The sequence below is a fragment of the Pan paniscus genome, chromosome 8 (genome assembly GCF_029289425.2).
Source record: "Pan paniscus chromosome 8, NHGRI_mPanPan1-v2.0_pri, whole genome shotgun sequence".
Lineage (NCBI taxonomy): Eukaryota > Metazoa > Chordata > Mammalia > Primates > Hominidae > Pan > Pan paniscus.
In genome coordinates this window covers 71,999,960-72,020,077 of record NC_073257.2, presented here as the reverse complement: position 1 = coordinate 72,020,077, position 20,118 = coordinate 71,999,960, and the positions used below count along the sequence as shown (strand labels likewise).

Genomic DNA, 20,118 nt, shown 5'->3' with positions numbered 1-20,118 from the left:
AGCTGCTTTTCAGAAAAGAGAAGTATATGGAGATTTTACTTTTCCCAAGTTCATTGACAAAGACAAGGAAAAGAAATGAAGCAAGAAGATGGGTAGACACCACATTTTGTATTAGATAATTCTGGTTACTTAGTAGCAGATTCTGTGTGAGATAAACCAGAAAGGAATGGGGGCGGTGGGGAGGTTGTCAAAAGAGGAAGGAAGACGTGTTTTTCTTTTTTTGGAAGGTTGTGGAGTATGCCACAGAATCCTGTGAAGAATAACCTTGGAAGGACAAGAGTTTTGATGGCTCCAGGGAACTTAGCTGAAGCAGACCCTGGATCCCCATAAAGATGTCAGTTCCCCATTTCAGATTCCTGGGAGAGGTAGTCTAAGTGGCTCAGCCTGGGTCCAACATCTAGTGCCAGGGCTAGTCAGCTCTGTCCTGGGAGATGGGTGCTGTAGCAGAGACCTGGATTTGTGGGGGAGCTCCTGAGGAAGGGGTATTTGTCATAAGCAAGATGCCATCCCTAGAGGTGCCAGCTATATACAGGACTTCACCTGCCCTCTGCTGCTACGTGTGTGTGAGTCAGGGTAACAGACAGCCACACACATACCACAAATTAGACTTGGAAATATTAATCTGAAGTTTTCTAGTTTACTATGTTAATGTCTATTCTCATGAAAAGAATGTTAACTGTTATCACATGTTCTAGTACAGTGGTTCTTGGTGTGCCGCCACCACTGTGCACAGCGGGGATGCCAACAAGTGTCACAGGCTCCCCTAGATGGCTTGCTGTGTCTGGAGTTGAGAGGCAGCCAAACTGGTGTCTAGAGCAGAGCCCATGGGCAGAATCTGGGCCTCCCTCCTTTCCCAGCTCTGGCAATGTAGAGAAGAGCTCTTGTAGTGGCTACTTGTAGACTCCAATTCCACCATTTCCTCTTCTACTTAAAGCACTTTAGAATGCAAATGAGTGGGAGTGACGATGCCTAACCTGCCAACACTGCGTTTTATATTTTTTTCTAAATGCAAATAATTGGTAAACTTTTATACTTGAGATAAACTTTAAATCCATATCTCATCTATGTGTGGGAGAATGAGAAAGACCAGATATCTTTTTTGTTTCTTTGTTTTTTGAGACAGAGTCTTGCTGTGTTGTCCAGGCTGAAGTGCAGTAGCTCAGTCTCGCTCACTACAACCTCCACCTCCTGAGTTCAAGCAGTTCTCCTGCCTCAGCCTCCCAAATAGCTGGGATTACAGGTGCCTGCCACCACGCCTGGCTAATGTTTGTATTTTTAGTAGAGACTGAGTTTCACCATGTTAGCCAGGCTGGTCTTGAACTCCTGACATCAGGTGATCCGCCTTCCTCAGCCTCCCCAAGTGCCAGGATTACAAGTGTGAGCCACCATACCTGACCAGAAAGACCATCTTGTAACAATTCCCTCTGTCTGTGGCATAGGGGCTGAACTGAAGTCTCCTTTTTTTTAGATTTGGATATGATTGCATGAAACATGGTTTAATTGAAAACTGACTTTTCAGATTCAGAGAAAATGGCACAGTATCTGGAGGAGGAACGTCACATGAGAGAAGAGAACTTGAGGCTGCAGAGGAAGCTGCAGAGGGAGATGGAGAGAAGAGAAGCCCTCTGTCGACAGCTCTCCGAGAGTGAGTCCAGCTTAGAAATGGACGACGAAAGGTGTGTGCATGTCTTATGAGCCTTGTTTTTGTTTAAAAAATAAAACCCAGGTTCTACAGAGGTTTTCTTTGGTATCCTGTTAGATGTATAAGGGGATGGCTTAAATATGTATTTATTGTGCTAATGAATGCCACTGCGTTATAGTAGATGCCAAGAATGGGATAAAGATTGAACATTTTCCTTAAACACAAAAAGATGAAAAAAATCACCGCTCTAAAATTATTTGGTGGGGAGAGAAATGGAGACAGGGTTATATTAGAGAAGCAGCAGAGTTTGCATTTGTTGCTGAATTAGTTTAATCCAGTGTCATATCTGTTTAAAGCATGGGAACATATTAATTCCTGTACTGTATAAGGATAAGCAAGCTATAGTGCAGCTCGAGGAAAACAGTGCATGCATAGGTTGAAAGGAATCAGCAGGGACACAGGTGGGGGTTGTTGAAATCCCAAGGACTTGCCTTAACACACTTGATAACTTTTGAGCCTTTTTGTAGCCACTTAAAAAAAAATAAAACTAATGGATTGCGTTCATCTATTCAAACCTAAGCAACGAATCCCCTCATTGCCCCACTGTGAGTGATCTGGAGTAAGAGACCCATCCTTTGGTTAACTAGCAGAAATAGTCTCAAGTATTTGTGCCTCATCCAGTTCTCTTCCCTCTTCCTCCTCTCTAAATTTGGGATAAGGCAGTGGTAAGATAACAAACAAGTATAAATGGAAAAAGATGTTCAATCTGCAGAGAAACCCAGAAGTTAGAGAATTAACCTTTCTCTGAACCAGATCATTTCTGCAAGAAAATTCTCCATTCTGGATCAGCAGTGCCCTGGCGTTACATGCGCCGTATCTTAGTGTGAGAGGTGAGACTGAGTATTCTTGGGGGTCCCTCCAGCAGGACTGGGCATTCAGTGTCTGAAACCAGGGCTACTCATGGCTGTGATGAGTAGTACTGCCTGTTGATGCCAATACGTGCTGTCCAAAACATGTAGGCAATGTTAGCACATCTGTACTCTGTTTCTATTATGGAATAGATCTAGAGGACTAACAACGCTGTTGATCAGTTTGCTGTGGACAGTGACATTATTGTTAAAAATTTAAGATTATCTATAATGAAAGTCTATATTTTTATAATGAGAAAAAAAGGAAAACAGTAACAGGTTATTCTATTTTAAATACCTGTGTGTATGCCTCTTCATTTGGAAATAATAAAGATTATTCTTTCTCAAAACTTTGCCTTATAAAACTACAGTTCCCTGTTCTTCCTAAAATCTATATCCCTTAAGAACCATTTGACTAAAACTGCTAGCTAGAATACTAAATAGCTTATTAACTATCTTCAGATACAGCTCATATATAGCATCTGGGACCCAGTTTGGGTTAAGATACACTCTAAGGAAATATGTATTCTGACTGCAGTGTCAATAGTGAAGCAATTTCAGCCTTCCAGATAAATATTTTTTTCCAGAACCGGTATTCATTTCAGAAAGTTTGCCCTACCTTTTGTAGGTCAGATTATCCACAGCTGCCCAATAAATACTTTCCCTACTAGGAACAATGATACTACATTTGGGAGAAAGAAAATTGTCCGGCACTTAAGAGACCACAAGATGCCTCTTAGTCTACTAGTGGATGTGTGGAGTACAAGAAGTTCCACCTGGTGCCACTAGGGTGGGTTGCTCTTGCAGGATGGTTTATCAGGAAGTCTCTCAAGCAGAAATTTCTCCTCGTCAGCGCACCATGCTCATTTCACAGAGTGTAAGCTGATGTTCCTGATGATCACACTTCAGCATTTTCAGGTCTGATGTGACTTCTGAATCCAGGAAAAAGGCAGACTCAGCATGGTGTGACTAAGCGTGACCTGCTGTAGGTGTTCAGTGCTCAAGGCTTATTAAATCCTAGTGTGTGACTGTCTGTTAAGCAGGGCTTGCTTGTAAACAGTTGATACTCAGTTCATAGGAATAAGTATCTGTAGGCTTTAATTTGATGACATAAATCTCAGAGGGCTTGCTTGGTTTTGAGTTTCAAATAACAATTTAAATGTCACCACTAACATGTGAGTATCTTTGTAACTCTTGGGACAGTGGAGGTGAATTTCAGCATAGCTGTTGTGTGATGGAGGAAAAACTGGTCCTCTCTGTGGTGTGGTGCACCTCTTTCACCTGGCTTCCATCCTGAGCTAAAACATCCTAGGTCTCCCAACTGGTGACCCTTGGAGTGAGGTTTGTCAAACAGCAGAGCAGTGTGACTCAGGAGTCCATTTTATAAATGCCTTCTAATTATAACATCACTCTAAACATTCAGGATTTTGACCTCAAGGTGTGAACCCCAAACATTTTCTCTTAAAAACTCTCCTAAGGCCTATTTAAATGCAGGCGGTTTTATCGTTTCCTCCTCTCTCCTCTTAGGTATTTTAATGAGATGTCTGCACAAGGATTAAGACCTCGCACTGTGTCCAGCCCGATCCCTTACACACCTTCTCCGAGTTCAAGCAGGCCTATATCACCTGGTGAGCATATGTCTTTGGCTATTTCAGTGACTGATTCCTGGCACATTGAATAGGCAACCCTGACTGTGTTCCCTTCTAGTGTATAAAAATCTTGGAAACAGAGATAATAATCATGTCTTTTTCAAAAACATCAAAAACTCATCACTCTCAAGGCTAAGAGTTTGAAAATTTTAAGCATAAATGTTATAGTGTCAGCTGGTGTTTCTCTTCTTTTTTTTTTTTTTAATCTAAAAGGAATTTGACTTTAAAACACCTTTTAAAAAGAAGAATGTCTTTGACTATGATTTTAAGTGCTGATGGGTAGACAAAAAAGCCTTAGGTAGATTTCCAAGATGCATCATAGCACACCTTTTATGGGTTCTTCTACCATATTCCACATACATTAATCTCATTTTTGTCCTCAGAATAATTAATGTAGGCATCATTTTGCCCATGTTAAAATGAGGAAGCAGCAATTCAGAGGGTCACTACTGGTTACACAGCCAGGAAGTGGCAAGGCAGGGCCTATCTGTTTAAAGAGCCTGTGTGTTCTTTCTTGCATGAGCTGCTTCCTGATATTTCCAGTGATTGGTGAGTGGGACCTGGCCCTAGCAGGCAGGCTGCAGAAGAGGGAACAAACTTCTGTCAGGCAGCCTGCTTCTGGCTTTGCCCTCACAGCCTTTCCCTCAAAGGATTGCTTGTCTCCATCTGACCCCAAAAACTGTTTCCTGAGCTCTGTGGCTCAGTACCAGCATGGCATGGGGCTCTCAGGCCAAGGAGGCAAGTAGCTGATCCAGTGAGAGAGAAAGAGGAGCAGAGGGTGGAGTGGGTGGCCAGTGGAGTAGGGGGAGGAAAGAAAAGGTGATGGGCCAAAGAATCACATCTTGTGACCAAAATGATGAGACTGATTTTCTCGTGCTTGCTGGTAAGCAGATTTTCAGCAGAGTTGGGAGAAAAGTATGGAGGGGACTGTGACAGAGGCAGAGTTTTGCAGTAGAATAGAGTGAGGTGACTGCTTTGAAGGATGGCAGCATAAAGTTTTTATAAAGTAAAACAGCGTTGCATCAGGATAACAAAAGTTCACAGCACTGTGCTGCCATTAACTTTTTTTTTTTTTTAAGAGGAGGCAATCAAAAGTTAAAGTCTAGCACAAAGGGTGGCCGCCTTTGTACCGATGGGCCAGTGTGCTCTCTGGTGTCAGGCAGGGGTAAAGATGCTGATTCCAAAGCAGAAGGACTTCCTATCAGAGATCAGTGGCACAATCATCACAACTTGTTCTTGCCAAAAAGATGTTCCCGAACCTGTTTCTTCCATCTTCCAGTGCCATTAAATCTCTCTTCAGAAGCTTCTCTTCTAGCTGCCTCTCAATTTTCCCAAAATAGCACTTGGGTTTCATTACCATGATAAAGGTCTTTTTTGCTTCTGATTTATTGATGTAAAAGGAAGTCATGAGTCAAGAAGAAGTAAAATGGAGGATTATTTCATTATTTTGTGATAATGATTATGATGCTGATTCATATTAAATATAATTTAATACCCTGTTTGATTTATTTAAACGTAAAGCCTTAGAGGCATGTAATTTCCGATTGATTAAAAAGATTGTTGCAATCATTGAGAAAAGAAAAAGAACAAATGTCAGACCTTGGTTAGGAATATTCCTTCTATTTTAACAAAGATTCTTCAGGAAAATCTTACTCTATTTACATAATTTTTACTTTCACTGTACCTGTTCCCATAGTGGGACCTACATCAAGTGTGGGGCTTGCTTGGATAGATAAGCTATTTGACTTTTCTTAAACTATGTCATAAGTAACACCTAGATTTTTTTTCCTTACAGCTAGCCTAAATGAGAATATTTTTATCCTGTTTTAAATTCTATAACATCACCAAAGGAGATTTTATCTATTTGGCAGCAGAATTACTCTATTCTGATCTAGTACATTGTAGTCCTATACATAGTAGATCACCAAAACCTGAATATTCCAGTTTTCTTTTCACATTAGTTTTTATTGGAAAAAATTTGTGGCTCTAAGTATTAAGAACATCTAATCACTTCCTTAGTGGAAGTATACTGTTTGAATAGCATTCATTTCCATTTTAAACATATTGGCTCTGAATTTTCCTCCCTCTGTGGTTGACATTGGAAATCTTGTGTTTTCACTAACTTCACTAACTTGTTGAAATATTGGCAATTACATATTGAAAATGTACTTGAAAAATACATAGCCTAAAACTAAGAAAGAGCATCATCTTTATTATATTTGGACTGCTTCTATGAATTATATATAGGAAGAGTGTTATCTTTCAGTTTGTCCGTCATTTTATGCAGTATAATGAAGGATATTCCCAGTTAGCCTGTTTTGATGTGTCTGAATTAGGGATAGGCAATAATGAGGTCTAAAAAATAGGTCTGCACCCTCATAGCAATGAACGTACCCCACAGACATTGGTTTCAATCCAGTTAAAAGAACTAGAGCTACTTGGAGAAGTGAATGTTTCTAGAGCTGGGGCACTGAATGTACGAGATGAGCTGGGTGAGATAACTTGTAGTGCAAAAGAGTAAACAAGTGCCCAGAAAACAAAGTGATGAGGGTGTGTCAGAGGGATACAGGAGCTCCCAAACACCAAAACTGGGACAATTTGAGCAGTATTAATTACTATATTATAACATTATTTAATATAATAAAATATAATTCAAACATCAAACAAATATCCAAAGTCCATACTGATATGAATAAATGACTAAATAAATAAACAAGGGAGAAGACACAAATCCTCACGGAGAGAATTCCAGATAATATATGTAGATATTCCATCCTCAAGGAGATGGAAATAACTCTACTCCTTAAATGTGGGATATGCGACTGTAAGGTCAAGTGTAAGATGAAAACCTGGCAAAGGAGATGAGGAAGTTGCTACCAGAAAAGTGGAAAGAAAATTGATGTATGATGTCACTGAGGTCAAGGCAAAGAATTTCACCAAGAAGGGAGTGGTTAGCTGCAAGGTCAAGTACAATTAGGAGTGGAGATCAGTGATGGCGACCGGCAGCACAGAACTTACCACTGACCTTAGCTAGAGCAGTTTTTGATGGAGTGGTAGGGAAAGAAGCCAGATCAGATAGAGTTAAAGAGGATATTGTTTCCAAATTGTTTGAATTTTAACAAGGAAGATGTTTTCATATATAACTTGTGTGTGTCAAATAGGAAGGAAAAGTGCCTGCCTTTAATTTGTTTCCACAATTTTTTTTTCTTTAGCAAAGATATATTAAAACTTGGGGCAGTGAGAAGGGTATAAAAAAGCAGAAATAAAGTCATCCAGAATTCTTTCATCCAAAGGTGGTGTTAATGTTTTAGTGTTTTCAAGTGTCTCCTATCCCACCCCTTGCAGTTTTCTTTTAGGTAGTTGGTTTCATACATATTATGAAATGCTTTTGTATCTTGTTTTATATAGCTTAGTGTGTTCTCTCAGTCATGAGTCGCTTTTAATTAATCATTTTTTAAGTTTGCAGTTTTGACAGTGAAATAAATCTTAGAATTTTGGCTTTTGTTATACATTTCCATATCAAGCAAGGGAAGTTTATTCCAGCAAAGACTTGATGTAAAACCATAGTATTATATTTAGTAAGCTGGTGTTTGTGGTTTGGCAATTTCAACTTAGGTTCTGGTGGGGAGGGGTTATCCTTTATTGTATTCCTGGGTCAGAGGGTGAAGATGCATGATAATTAGAACTTAAGGAAAAAAAAAATCAATAGTACATGATTTCCAACCTCTAAGAGCTTATAATCAACAGCAGGGCTTACAGAAGCAGGTTTAAAAAAAAAAAAAAACTTTAATACAAGGCTAAATGTAATAAATTTCATAAATTGTGTATATCGTATACCCTTTAAAAAGTTATGTAGTTAAACAAATGGCAGTATGTCTATTCAATGGAATACTGTTCAGCAATAAACAGATTAACTATTGACACTTAGAACAATTTGGATGGATTGCAAGGGCATTGAACTGAATGAAAAGACCTCATCTCAAAGGGTTACCTACTATATGATACCATTTCTACAACATTCACAAAGTGACAAAATTATAGAGAACAGATCAGTCATTGCTAGGATGAGTTAAGAGTAGTAGAAGGATAAGGATGGTTGAGCTGTACACATGCATAGGCACACAGAGAGCACACATGGAAGCTGATGAAATCCACACAAAGTCTGTGCTTTAGTTACTAATATTATACCAATGTCAATTTCCTGGTTTTGACAATGTGTTATTGTTACGTAGGGTGTAATCAGGGGAAGCTGAGTGAAAGATACATGGGAACCCTGTAATATTCTTGCAGTTTCTTGTGAATTGTAAACTATTTCAAAATAAAAAGTTATAATTTTTATAAACCCAAGGTAAAATAGTTTAAAAAGAGGTTCAAAGAGGAGAGAGCGACCAGCTTAGAGAGCTTTTGAGATGGGCTTTGAGAGGAGTTAATGAGCTAAAGCGCATCAAACCCTTACTTTTTCCAGGCACTCTCGAAGCACTTTGTGATATTATCTCCTTTCATCCTCATGACAACCTTGCAAGGTAGCTACGGTATTCCCGTTGAACAGCTCAGGAATCTAAAGCACAATGAGATTAAGGAACTTGTCTACTTAGTGCCAAGTGTCAGAGCTAGGATCCAACATAGTCTGACTCTAGACTCTGTGGTCTTTGCCTTCTGCAAAGGATGAGTGAGGTGCTGATTGGCACTGGGAGCAGGAAGAAGCTATGGTAAAGAGAAGACATTCTCAGGCTAGGGCACACCATTAACAGAGGCATGGAGGTCTGAATCAAGAGCAATAAAATCACTGCAGTTCTCTTCACAGCTGCCCTGGGGTCCAGCTCCCTGGAGATTCTGATTCATTGGTTTGGGATAAGGCAAGCAGAACTTTGATACTCACTGTTGAGAACCACTGACCTGCAGCATCCGAATATAGTTTGAAGCCAAATGCAGAAGTCTTGATAACAGCTAGAGAAGGAGATTTCTTTTTTCGAGATAGAGTCTTGCTCTGTTGCCCAGGCTGGAGTGCAGTGGCATGATCTTGGCTCAGTGCAACCTCCGCCTCCTGGGTTTAAGCAGTTCTCCTGCCTCAGCCTCCCAAGTAGCTGGGATTACAGGCACCTGCCACCATGCCTGGCTAATTTTTTGTATTTTTAGTAGAGACAAGGTTTCACCGTGTTGGCCAGGCTGGTCTTGAATTCCCGACCTCAAGTGATCCACCCGCCTCAGCCTCCCAAAGTGCTGGAATTACAGGCATGAACCACCATGACCGGCCAGGATTTTTTTTTTTTTTTTAAGTAAGTAGGCAGTACTCATAATTACCCTTCAGAAAAGTTAACTCAGTAATACTAGAACATTGACTATATTTTTAAAAATGAACTGAATCCCCTATTTGAAGACAAGGATCCACTTTTTTTTTTTTTTTTTTTGAAACAGTCTTGCTCTGTCGCCCAGGCTGGAGTGCGGTGGCATGATCTCAGCTCACTATAAACTCCACCTCCCAGATTCAAGCGATTCTCCTGCCTCAGCCTCCTGAGTAGCTGGGATTATCGGCACAAACCACCACGCCCACCTAGTTTTTGTAATTTTAGTAGAGATGGGGTTTCACCATGTTGGTCAGGCTGGTCTCGAACTCCTGACCTCGTGATCCATCCACCTCGGCCTCCCAAAGTGGTGCGATTACAGGCATGAGCCACCACATCCAGCCCACTTTTATATTTTATAGCCTTTCTCTTAAATGTAATCACTTTCATAAGAAATAAAATTAGGATTTTATTCTCCAATGTTATTTTAAAGAAAACAACTTCTTTCTTTTCCCAGATGAGTAAAGTTCTTGTGATTCCAGTAAATATCACATTAAAAAACCACTTAGTTCCCAAAGACTTGTCCTTTATCCCAGACCTCCATTTTGTAAATGTGAATAAAAACTCCACAATTGGAAATGGAAATATGTCAAATAGAAAGCATCACTAATTCATAGCCAAATCACAAAATAAACTTTTAGTATTAGATGCTGAGGGCACAGAAAAGTCCTGCGATAATAGCACAACTAAAGGAAGGCTTGGCTGAATATCTCTGTCATGGAAACAAAAAAGACAGATGGAAGAGCATACTTAACAGCTTCTTGTTTTTACGTAATTCAGAAAAGCAGTAAGTGGAGTTCACATTGCTTGACCTCTAATAGCTGATAGTATGTTCAGAGTAATTGTCAATAGGTGATTCCTATCCACATTTCCCCAGACAGCTCCTCTGTTTTCCCTTTTCACTTTGCCAGTATGGAACCTACCCTGTGCAAGGTATTGTGGTAGATGTTGGGAACTCAAAGGTGTAAAGAAAGCTAGCCACATTTGTGCAGTGATAAAACAAGTAATTCCCCAGATCGGCTGGTGACTTCTGCACTAACTCTTGACGACCAGGGCTTCACATGCCACATGTAGGTGAGGATCGCTTTTAGATGTTCTCAAAATATGGACCCCAATCCAAACCTGTCTAACAGTAAGGAGAGTCTGGACATACAGATGTTAAAACACATTGGAGATGATCCTGGAGTCCTAGATGAAGACTACGCAGAGCATTATATTGGACTGGGGATTGTTTCTTCCTTAAATACCAGGTTCTTTTAGGGAACATTGGCAGGGCTTTCATTCCTTGTATTGAATATTCTCAAGTCGTGATATTCCCAGTGGTTTTGTTTGCTGTTATGGCTGAGACACACACACATACACACACACACACAACACTCTCACTCTCTCTCTCACTCACTCACTCATGCCCACACTCTCCCTGTCTTCTTCTTGTTGATTTTTTTTTTTTTTTGCTAGGAGGTTGAGTTCATTGGCTACTTAATATCTATCTCCAATTTGGTCAATTGTTGATACATCTTTTGACATTTCTGGTTTTCTTGCATTTGATATTTACTCCTTTGCTCGATTTTCTCCACTTTATTCTTGTTCTTTCTCATGTCTTTTGCTTTCCTGAATCTCAGTTGAACTCCTGACAGGGTTTGACTTAAAAAAATCATTATTGTGGTGAGACCTCTTAATATAAGATCTATCCTCTTATTTTTAAGAATACAATACAGTACTGTTAACTATAGTATAACGTTGTGCAGCAACTCTCTGTAGTTTATTCGTTTTGCTTGACTGAAACTTGATGCCTGTTGAGCAGCAGTTCACCACGATTCTACTCTGTGTCTATGAGATTGGCTATTTAAACTCCTCATGTAAGTGGAACCAGGCAGGATTTGTCCTTCTGTGACTGGCTTATTTCACTTAGCATAATATTCTCCAGGTTAATATATGTTGTTGCATATGGCAGGATTTTCTCCTTTTAGACTGAATATTCCATTATATGTCTGTATGTATCACATTTTCTTTATCTGCTCATCCGTTGATGGACAGTGAGGTTGTTTCCACATTTTTTTTTTTTTTTGAGATGGAATCTGGCTCTGTTGCCCAGGCTGGAGTGCAGTGGCACGATCTCAGCTCACTGCAAGCTCCGCCTCCCGAGTTCATGCCATTCTCCTGCCTCAGACTCCCGAATAGCTGGGACTACAGGCACCCACCACCATGCCCAGCTAATTTTTTTGTATTTTTTTAGTAGAGACGGGGTTTCATCGTGTTAGCCAGGATGGTCTCGATCTCCTGACCTTGTGACCTGCCTGCCTCAGCCTCCCAAAGTGCTGGGATTACAGGCATGAGCCACCACTCCAGGCCTCCACATTTTTGCTATTGTGAATAACACTGTAGTGAATATGGGAGTGCTAATATCTCTTTGAGATCCTGATTTCAATTATTTTGTATAAATACCCAGAAGTGGGATTGCTAGATCATGTGGTACTTCTAGTTTTAATCTTTTGAGGCATTTTCATACTGATTTCCATAGTGGATGCACCATTTTACATTCCTACCAACAGTGTATAAGGATTTTTTCTCCATATCCTCACCACCACTTGTTACCTTTTTTTTTCTTTTATACAACCTACAAATTGGGAGAAAATTTTTGCCACCTACTCATCTGACAAAGGGCTAATATCCAGAATCTACAATGAACTCAAACAAATTTACAAGAAAAAACAAACAACCCCATCAAAAAGTGGGCGAAGGACATGAACAGACACTTCTCAAAAGAAGACATTTATGCAGCCAAAAAACACATGAAAAAATGCTCACCATCACTGGCCATCAGAGAAATGCAAATCAAAACCACAGTGAGATACCATCTCACACCAGTTAGAATGGCAATCATTAAAAAGTCAGGAAACCACAGGTGCTGGAGAGGACGTGGAGAAAGAGGAACACTTTTACACTGTTGGTGGGACTGTAAACTAGTTCAACCATTGTGAAAGTCAGTGTGGCAATTCCTCAGGGATCTAGAAGTAGAAATACCATTTGACCCAGCCATCCCATTACTGGGTATATACCCAAAGGACTACAGATCATGCTGCTATAAAGACACATGCACAGGTATGTTTATTGCAGCACTATTCACAATAGCAAAGACTTGGAACCAACCCAAATGTCCAACAACGATAGACTGGATTAAGAAAATGTGGCACATATACACTATGGAATACTATGCAGCCATAAGAAATGATGAGTTCATGTCCTTTGTAGAGACATGGATTAAATTGGAAATCATCATTCTCAGTAAACTATTGCAAGGACAAAAAACGAAACACCGCATGTTCTGACTCATAGGTGGGAATTGAACAATGAGAACACATGGACACAGGAAGGGGAACAACATCACACTCTGGGGACTGTTGTGGGGTGGGGGGAGGGGAGAGGGATAGCATTAGGAGATATACCTAATGCTAAATGACGAGTTAATGGGTGCAGCACACCAGCATGGCACATGTATACATATGTAACTAACCTGCACATTGTGCACATGTACCCTAAAACTTAAAGTATAATAATAATAATAATAAAAATGAATAAGAAAAAAAATAATAATGGCCAACTTAACAGTTATGGGGTGATATCTCACTGTGGTTTTGATTTGCGTTTCCCTGATGGTTAGTGGTGATAATCGTATTTTCATGTATCTGTTAGCACATTTGTGTATCTTTTTTAGAGAAATGTGTATTCAAGTTCTTTGTGCATTTTTTCATTGGACTATTTGAGTGTGTTTGTTTGCTTTGAGTCATAGGAGTTACTTATGTATTTCACATATTCACCCCATACCAGGTATATGGTTTGCAAATATCTCCTCCCATTCTATAGGTTGCCTTTTTCAGTCTGTTGACTGTTTCCTTAGCGCAGACACTTTTTAGTTGAATGTAGTCCCACGTATTTGTTTTTGCTTTTTTTTGTTGCCTATGTCATATCCAAGAAATCATTGCTAAGATGAATGTCAGGGAGCTTTTCCCCTATTTTCCTTCTAAGAGTTTTATAGTTTAAGGTCTTATAGTTAAGTCTTTAATCCATTTTGAGTTGACTTTTGTATATAGTGTAAGAGATAAGGTCCAGTGTCACTCCTCTGCATGTGAATATCCAGTTTTCCCAACACCATCTGTTGAAGAGACTGTTCTCTTTCCCCATTGTGTATTCTTGGTGCCCTTTTTGAAGATCAGTTGACCATATACGTGTGAGTTTATTTCTGGGCTCTCTATTCTATCCTAGGAATTAACTTTTATTTCCCTCGTTATCCACACCATTTAGTGAGCCCATCATTCTTTTCATCTGTTTGTATTTTTGTGGGTGATAGAGAACTACTGCGATTTAAAACCTCCTAGATAGTTGAAGACACCAGATAGTTGAGCTTAAAATGATACTTAATTTGTTGTTATATTTTAGGTCTATCATATGCAAGTCACACGGTTGGTTTCACGCCACCAACTTCACTGACTAGAGCTGGAATGTCTTATTACAATTCCCCGGGTCTTCACGTGCAGCACATGGGAACATCCCATGGTATCACAGTAAGTGTCCGCGGGGTAGGAAGCAGCACTTTACTCCTGAAAGTGGTACCGACTGGTGTTCTGGAGAACAGGATCGGTGCCCTTAGACATTTGCCCTTCTTCCTGCCTCCTCCATCCGTTCACCTTGAAACTGTAGAGACTTAACAGTTTGATACCAAATTCTGGTATTGAAACTAAAATCCTTCCCAGGAGACAAAACTTTAACTTCACTTCCTATGAAAAATTACCCTTTGTGAAATATAATTTGAACTCTGGCCAGTGCTTTGATTGAACTCTGGCCAGCTCCTTGCATTATTGTTGGTTGCCATAATGTCTAAAGATATTTATTGTCTGCACCTTCACAGTTCACTGACCTTCAAGTATTCTTCCTGAAGTTAGCCTTGTTTGTAATGTCACTCAGAATTTTCTCTCCTCGAATTACAAGGAAGCTTAAGTGCATCTGGTTCCAACTCTACCCAAGGGAGTTTTTTCTTTAGAGTCGGCAATATAGTTGACTAATAGAGCCATTAGAAATGTAGCTAGTAGAGTGAGAGTATTATTAAGGGTATTTCCAATAACAGAAATACCAATATTTCAAAGAATAAATTATAATATTTTAAAGAAGAACCCTATTCTAAGAATGCACTTAAGGTATTTCTGAAGCTGTTTGGCCAGTTTGATGGACTTTATGTAAAAGTAGGAACTTTTTTTTTTTTCCCTCACTCTGTCATCCAGGCTGGAGTTCAGCGGCATGATGTCTGCTCACTGCAACAGCCGCCTCCTGAGCTCAAGGGATTCTCTTGCCTCAGCCTCCCGAGTAGCTCGTATTACAGGCACATGGCACCATACCCGGCTGCTTTTTGTATTTTTAATAGAGACGGGGTTTTGCCCTGTTGGCCAGGCTGGTCTCGAACTCCTGGCCTCAGGTTATCCACCCACCTCTACCTCCTAAAGTGCTAGGATTACAGGTGTGAGCCACTGCACCCGGCCTCAAACATAGAAACATTTCTGTTGAGCTGTATCTTTCAGGATGTGGACAACTTATTGGAGATAAGCAATAGAGGGAATTGGTGACACACACGGAAAGAAAGATTTAAGGGGATATTTTACAGCTCTCATTGAAGGACCCAAGTCCAGCAGTTTGTTCAACACAAGTTGTGCAGTAATTTTATGTAGCTTTTTCATAGGTGGAAGTGTAAACACTGCCTTATTTAAATTTTATTACTAGTTCAGAAACCAGTAGGGATGAAGAAAGAAATCCCTGGTTTCTTGTCTTTGTTGGTTAGTGTTTGATTAGCCCCAGTGCCAAGTCAGGCTGTGTTAGGTAGAATGAGAGCCACCTGTACCTAGACTGACTTGCTGTTCCTGTCCCCTCTGCAGAGGCCTTCACCACGGAGAAGCAACAGTCCTGACAAATTCAAACGGCCCACGCCGCCTCCATCTCCCAACACACAGACCCCAGTCCAGCCACCTCCGCCTCCACCTCCGCCACCCATGCAGCCCACGGTCCCCTCAGCAGCCACCTCACAGCCTACTCCTTCGCAACATTCGGCGCACCCCTCCTCCCAGCCTTAATGCATGAGCTTAGTCTGAATTTCAAGTTGGGACTCATCCAATGGAGCCGTCTACTCAACGCCAAAGGCTTCCTTCTCTGGCATATTTGGATATGACTTATTTGCACTGAGGTTATCTAGGCTTCACTATCCATTGTGTTGTAAATGTTTGTCAGAAATGCAGCCAGTGTTGTGGGTCTACAACACTAACCAGACGACTTTTTCCATCAGTGTTTTACTTGAATCTTCATGTACGTCCATTCCCTGGCTGGAACCTTCGCTGTTTGGTATTTGGTATTTCAGCAGCAGTGTGCAATTTTTGCTTGGCCCAGAGCTTCATTCTCCTGGCTTTTAGGTTTGTAAAAGAAAAAGGGATATCTTTTTTATATTTTTTTCCATGAATCTGCAGAAAATTACTGAGCTGTTGTTACCCTCTTCTCATTATAATAGTGTTTACCAAACATACCAATAATTCAGCACTACAATTCAGACCTTTGAAAATCTGGCTTTCAGTGTAGAACAGAAAGTTAGATGAATCAGTGCCCAAGACATATTTTCTGTTTAACAGAACTTTCTACAGATACATTTTTTACAGGTTATTTTCATTGTGTTATTGACATCCATGTCTCTCGTAAAACAGATGGCCCAAAGTAATGAATCATGTGGCTGTACCTTCTCCACATAAATGGGATGGATAATTATCGTATATTAAGATGTGATTCTCTTTTTTATCTTTAATGTTAATCTACTTAACCTGGCCCCCTCTAACATGAGTCAATAAATGTTGTCCTACTCACCCGTGGTTTCAATGGCTAATTAGAATGTGTTATTTGATTTCTGCTGCAGAAGGCAGTGTGATTGTAACAAAAACAATGTGGCTTCCCCCTTTCATACTTCATTTGTGTTCTCTTAAAATAGAGTTTGAACAAATATTTTAAAGGTGCAAAATACTATTAGAAAATACTATTTGAAATGGACATTATGGGATTATCTTGGCATAATGGCCAGAAAATATTGTATTGCTTGGCAGAAAAGAAAAAAAGGTCTGAAGGAAAGTAGCACATTAGCATTGATGGCTGTTCATTTCACCCAGTATAAGCAAGTGCAGTGTACAAAGAAGTATATTCTGAATACATTATTTCCATTCATTTAGCACAAATAAATCATTTGGTTTCACTTTGCAGTGGAACACTGAGTCACTCTTTTCTTAACACGTGCAACATCTTAATTTTTGTTTTTCAGCAGTTGCTGTTTTGTACTTTGGTAGTAAAGTGATTTTTACCACCTGTGTTTGCATATTTCTATATGCTGTGGATGAAAATAACTTACTAGAGAATGTATATTTTATGACAAGAATGTGTATCTGTTGGATATAATCAGAGAACTGAAAAGTAATTTATCAGTAATTTTTAAGAGTCCATGTTTTGTGACAACCATCTCTAATAGCCAACTCTTTATTAAACACACTCCTAAAAATAAGGAACCATGACATTGTAGATATTTAATATTGTACAGTATAGAAACCTCCATTTTTGCCTTCGAATGCATATTTAAGAGTTAACAGAATGAAAAAAAAGAAGTCTTGTTGGATAATAGTGTTTGACTAGCATTTTAAGAACTTGAGAGTAAAAGCAACAATAAGATTTTTTCACCTCTTCCTGCTTCCACCCCCAAACTAAGAACATCACTCAATTGTTTGGAAGAAACTGTAGGTCTATATAAATTTTATTTATAATGTATGTGTAATATACATAATCATAATACAGTTCTCAGATGCAGGGAAGAAGTTTGGCATTTAATCATTGAGGCTTTAGGTTTTTGATGTGATCAGACTGGGCCATGTCAAACCCGGAATTTTCACCAACAGTTCACTGACCCTCCTGGTACATTGCCATTCCAAGGAATTCTGAGAGTAGGCAAACAAATTTTGCCTTCATGGTACAGTTCTCAGTTTTTCTTATAGGAGAAATATGGTATATGTTTATAAGAATCTTTTATGAGATTATAGATTTCAATGCTGTGGATAGTGTCTTGCACCCAAACAAGAAAGTCCATAATGGAATGATCTTCCCTCAGCTTCCTATCGATTTAGTTACCTCTTGAAAGCACAAAAATTAAAACATTGCCATATGTTGAATTTTTAAAAAGCACTTGGAGTGAGCAAACATTTCCTGATAAATGCCTTTTAGAGATAGGTTCTTGATATTCAGACATCTGCAGAAATGTTCTGGTTCCCAAAGTCATTTCACTTCGAAATAAAACACAGCTCTTTCAAACAGCACTTTTTCCACATAAATCTAGTTGCCTCTCCCTGTGGACATTCAGAACTGATAGAACAAACACTACTCTTTTGAATTTGATGGTTCGTGTCCTTTAAAGTGTTTGAGGACCTATGCAGAGCCTGTAACACTTGGGTAGTACCTGCTAGGACAATTTCTTGGCAATTGTCTTACTACTAGGGATCAGTAAGATTTAGATTCTGAGCCCATAATGGCAAGAGCCTCCTCACCTATGGGAAGCTGACTTCCCTCAGTCGGGCACTTCTCATGGGGGCTGAACATGGTTCCTGCCATTCTGTTACCCACTCTCCCAGGTGAGCCCTGGATTGGCTCCCAGAAGGCCTTTGTAAAATCAGTAGCCATCCTGCAGGCAGGCGGGAGCAATAGGGGCTTCAGTAGCTTCATTTTCCTGTCTTGCAGACAGAGACCCTTGGCTACCACTGTGCTGCTAATAGGATAAGTACTCTGTTGCCAGATTACCATGCCTTTTATACAAAACCAAATTAACTTACCTAATACCTGACACCTCTTTGGGCTCTGAACTGCTTTCTCTCATCAAGCATGCTAGCACTCTAGACAGAATTCTAGAAATTTGGCAGATAGTGGAAGCCTTTAATTGAACTTACTCCTTCGTTGACTGAAAGGAGTTTTAAATTCTGAGCTCCTGAGATACTGACTAGCAACCATGGAATGAATGTGTGACCAGAAAGTGGCTTTGACACCAAGTGCTACTGTCCCTTTGTAATTGGCTTCTAACGGATTCAACCAGAAATAATTGATAATGTGAATTTTTGTTAATTGTTCACTTGTAGGAAAATAGAACATGTATCACCCTTTGTTAGGTAGACATGAACTTTTCCTGCACAAAGCCTTGCTTTTAGAGAATGCCCAATAAGGCAAGAAAAAGCATAGTAACTTGTGCTTTGAGAGCTCAATATTTGTATCTTATCAGTACAGAAGAAATATTTCTGTGTAACTTGATCTTCTGTCTAGTACTTGTCTTATAGGTAACCAACACTGAAAACTTTGTAGTGATGACTACCAAAGAAATACATAGTAAAACAACCTTTTATTTCCAAATTGTTAAAGAGCCAGCCATTGATGCTGCTACATGAGTTCCATGCTCAAGAGCCATTGTAAGAGATTAAGGGGTTTCTAGGTTTTTGGTGATTTTTTGTTTTTTTCTTTGTTTGTTTTTTAGGGTTTTTTTTTCTTCTTTAATTTTTTGATTAAAACATACACACAGCTGTTAGCATAAAGTCGTGGGGGGCATTTTCTGGAATGCTCAGCAGTTCTGATTAACTGCCAAGCCCAGGTTGCCTCTCGTGAGGCAACTGAAAAAATCCTGTGTCTTGATAGCATGGGTGCTGTGTGTGTGCATTTGTGTGTCTGCATTCATGCCTTAACTCGGGTTACTGCACAACTTTAGTTCTTGACTTAGTCTGCACCGTCATCTAGATTGTATTGTACATCTCGGTCTGAACTTCATCCTGGCAAAAACAAAGTTGCAGGCACAACAGTTTAAGAATGCATTCCTCCAGAAGAGTATCTGGTCAGGTTGACCCTGAGCCTTCTTTGGACTTGATTTGGAACTTAGCCTGGAAAGCGAAAGTGGACTGTCCAACAGAAAGATGTCAACAAGCAAAAGAGGAGAGCCAAGCGCTAGCATGCCTTTTGCCTCTGCATATCTGTGCACACTGTATGTTGTTCATGATAGCTTGTCTACAACTTGACTAGGTTGGAGTTCTGGTAATAGTGGCAATCTTGACATTCTTGGTCAGAGTTTAGAGAGATGTAAGACTTTCAATTAATGTCTTATTTACTCCTTTATGTTGATTAGTCTTTGATACATGTGCTGAATCAGAAACCTAAATAAAGATAATTTTTTAAAATGCACCTCTTGAGCCTCAAACCCTATCTTTTTTCATTTCGGTTTTTGGGAATAAAACATTGTTTCTCTGTTGCTTCTGACAGACATCTAACTTAAATTGTAAACTCTAAAGGCTGCCTTAGAAAGTAAATTTAAACAACTGGGTGCAGTGACACAAGCCTGTAGTCCCAGCTACTCAGGAGTCTGGGGTGGGAGGATCACTTGAGCCTTTAGAGTTCGAGGCTGTAGTGAGCTACGATTGCGCCATTGCACTCCAGCCTGGGTGTCAAAGGAAGATCCCATCTCCAAAAAAAAAAAAAAAAGGAATGATGGC

At 39.8% G+C, this 20,118-nt stretch overlaps 1 protein-coding gene across 1 annotated transcript in view; it reads left to right on the top strand.

The window, feature by feature from the left end:
* Positions 1 to 19,810, top strand: part of CCDC6 (coiled-coil domain containing 6) — a 118,357-nt gene extending 98,547 nt beyond the window's left edge. Inside the window, exons 6-9 of the mRNA XM_003821180.7 lie at positions 1,520 to 1,676; positions 4,078 to 4,178; positions 13,979 to 14,103; positions 15,463 to 19,810. Of these exons, the coding sequence (XP_003821228.5) occupies positions 1,520 to 1,676; positions 4,078 to 4,178; positions 13,979 to 14,103; positions 15,463 to 15,657 (578 nt within the window). The 3' untranslated portion in view covers positions 15,658 to 19,810. The remainder of the gene's footprint in view (positions 1 to 1,519; positions 1,677 to 4,077; positions 4,179 to 13,978; positions 14,104 to 15,462) is intronic.
* Positions 19,811 to 20,118: the final 308 nt, after the last annotated feature.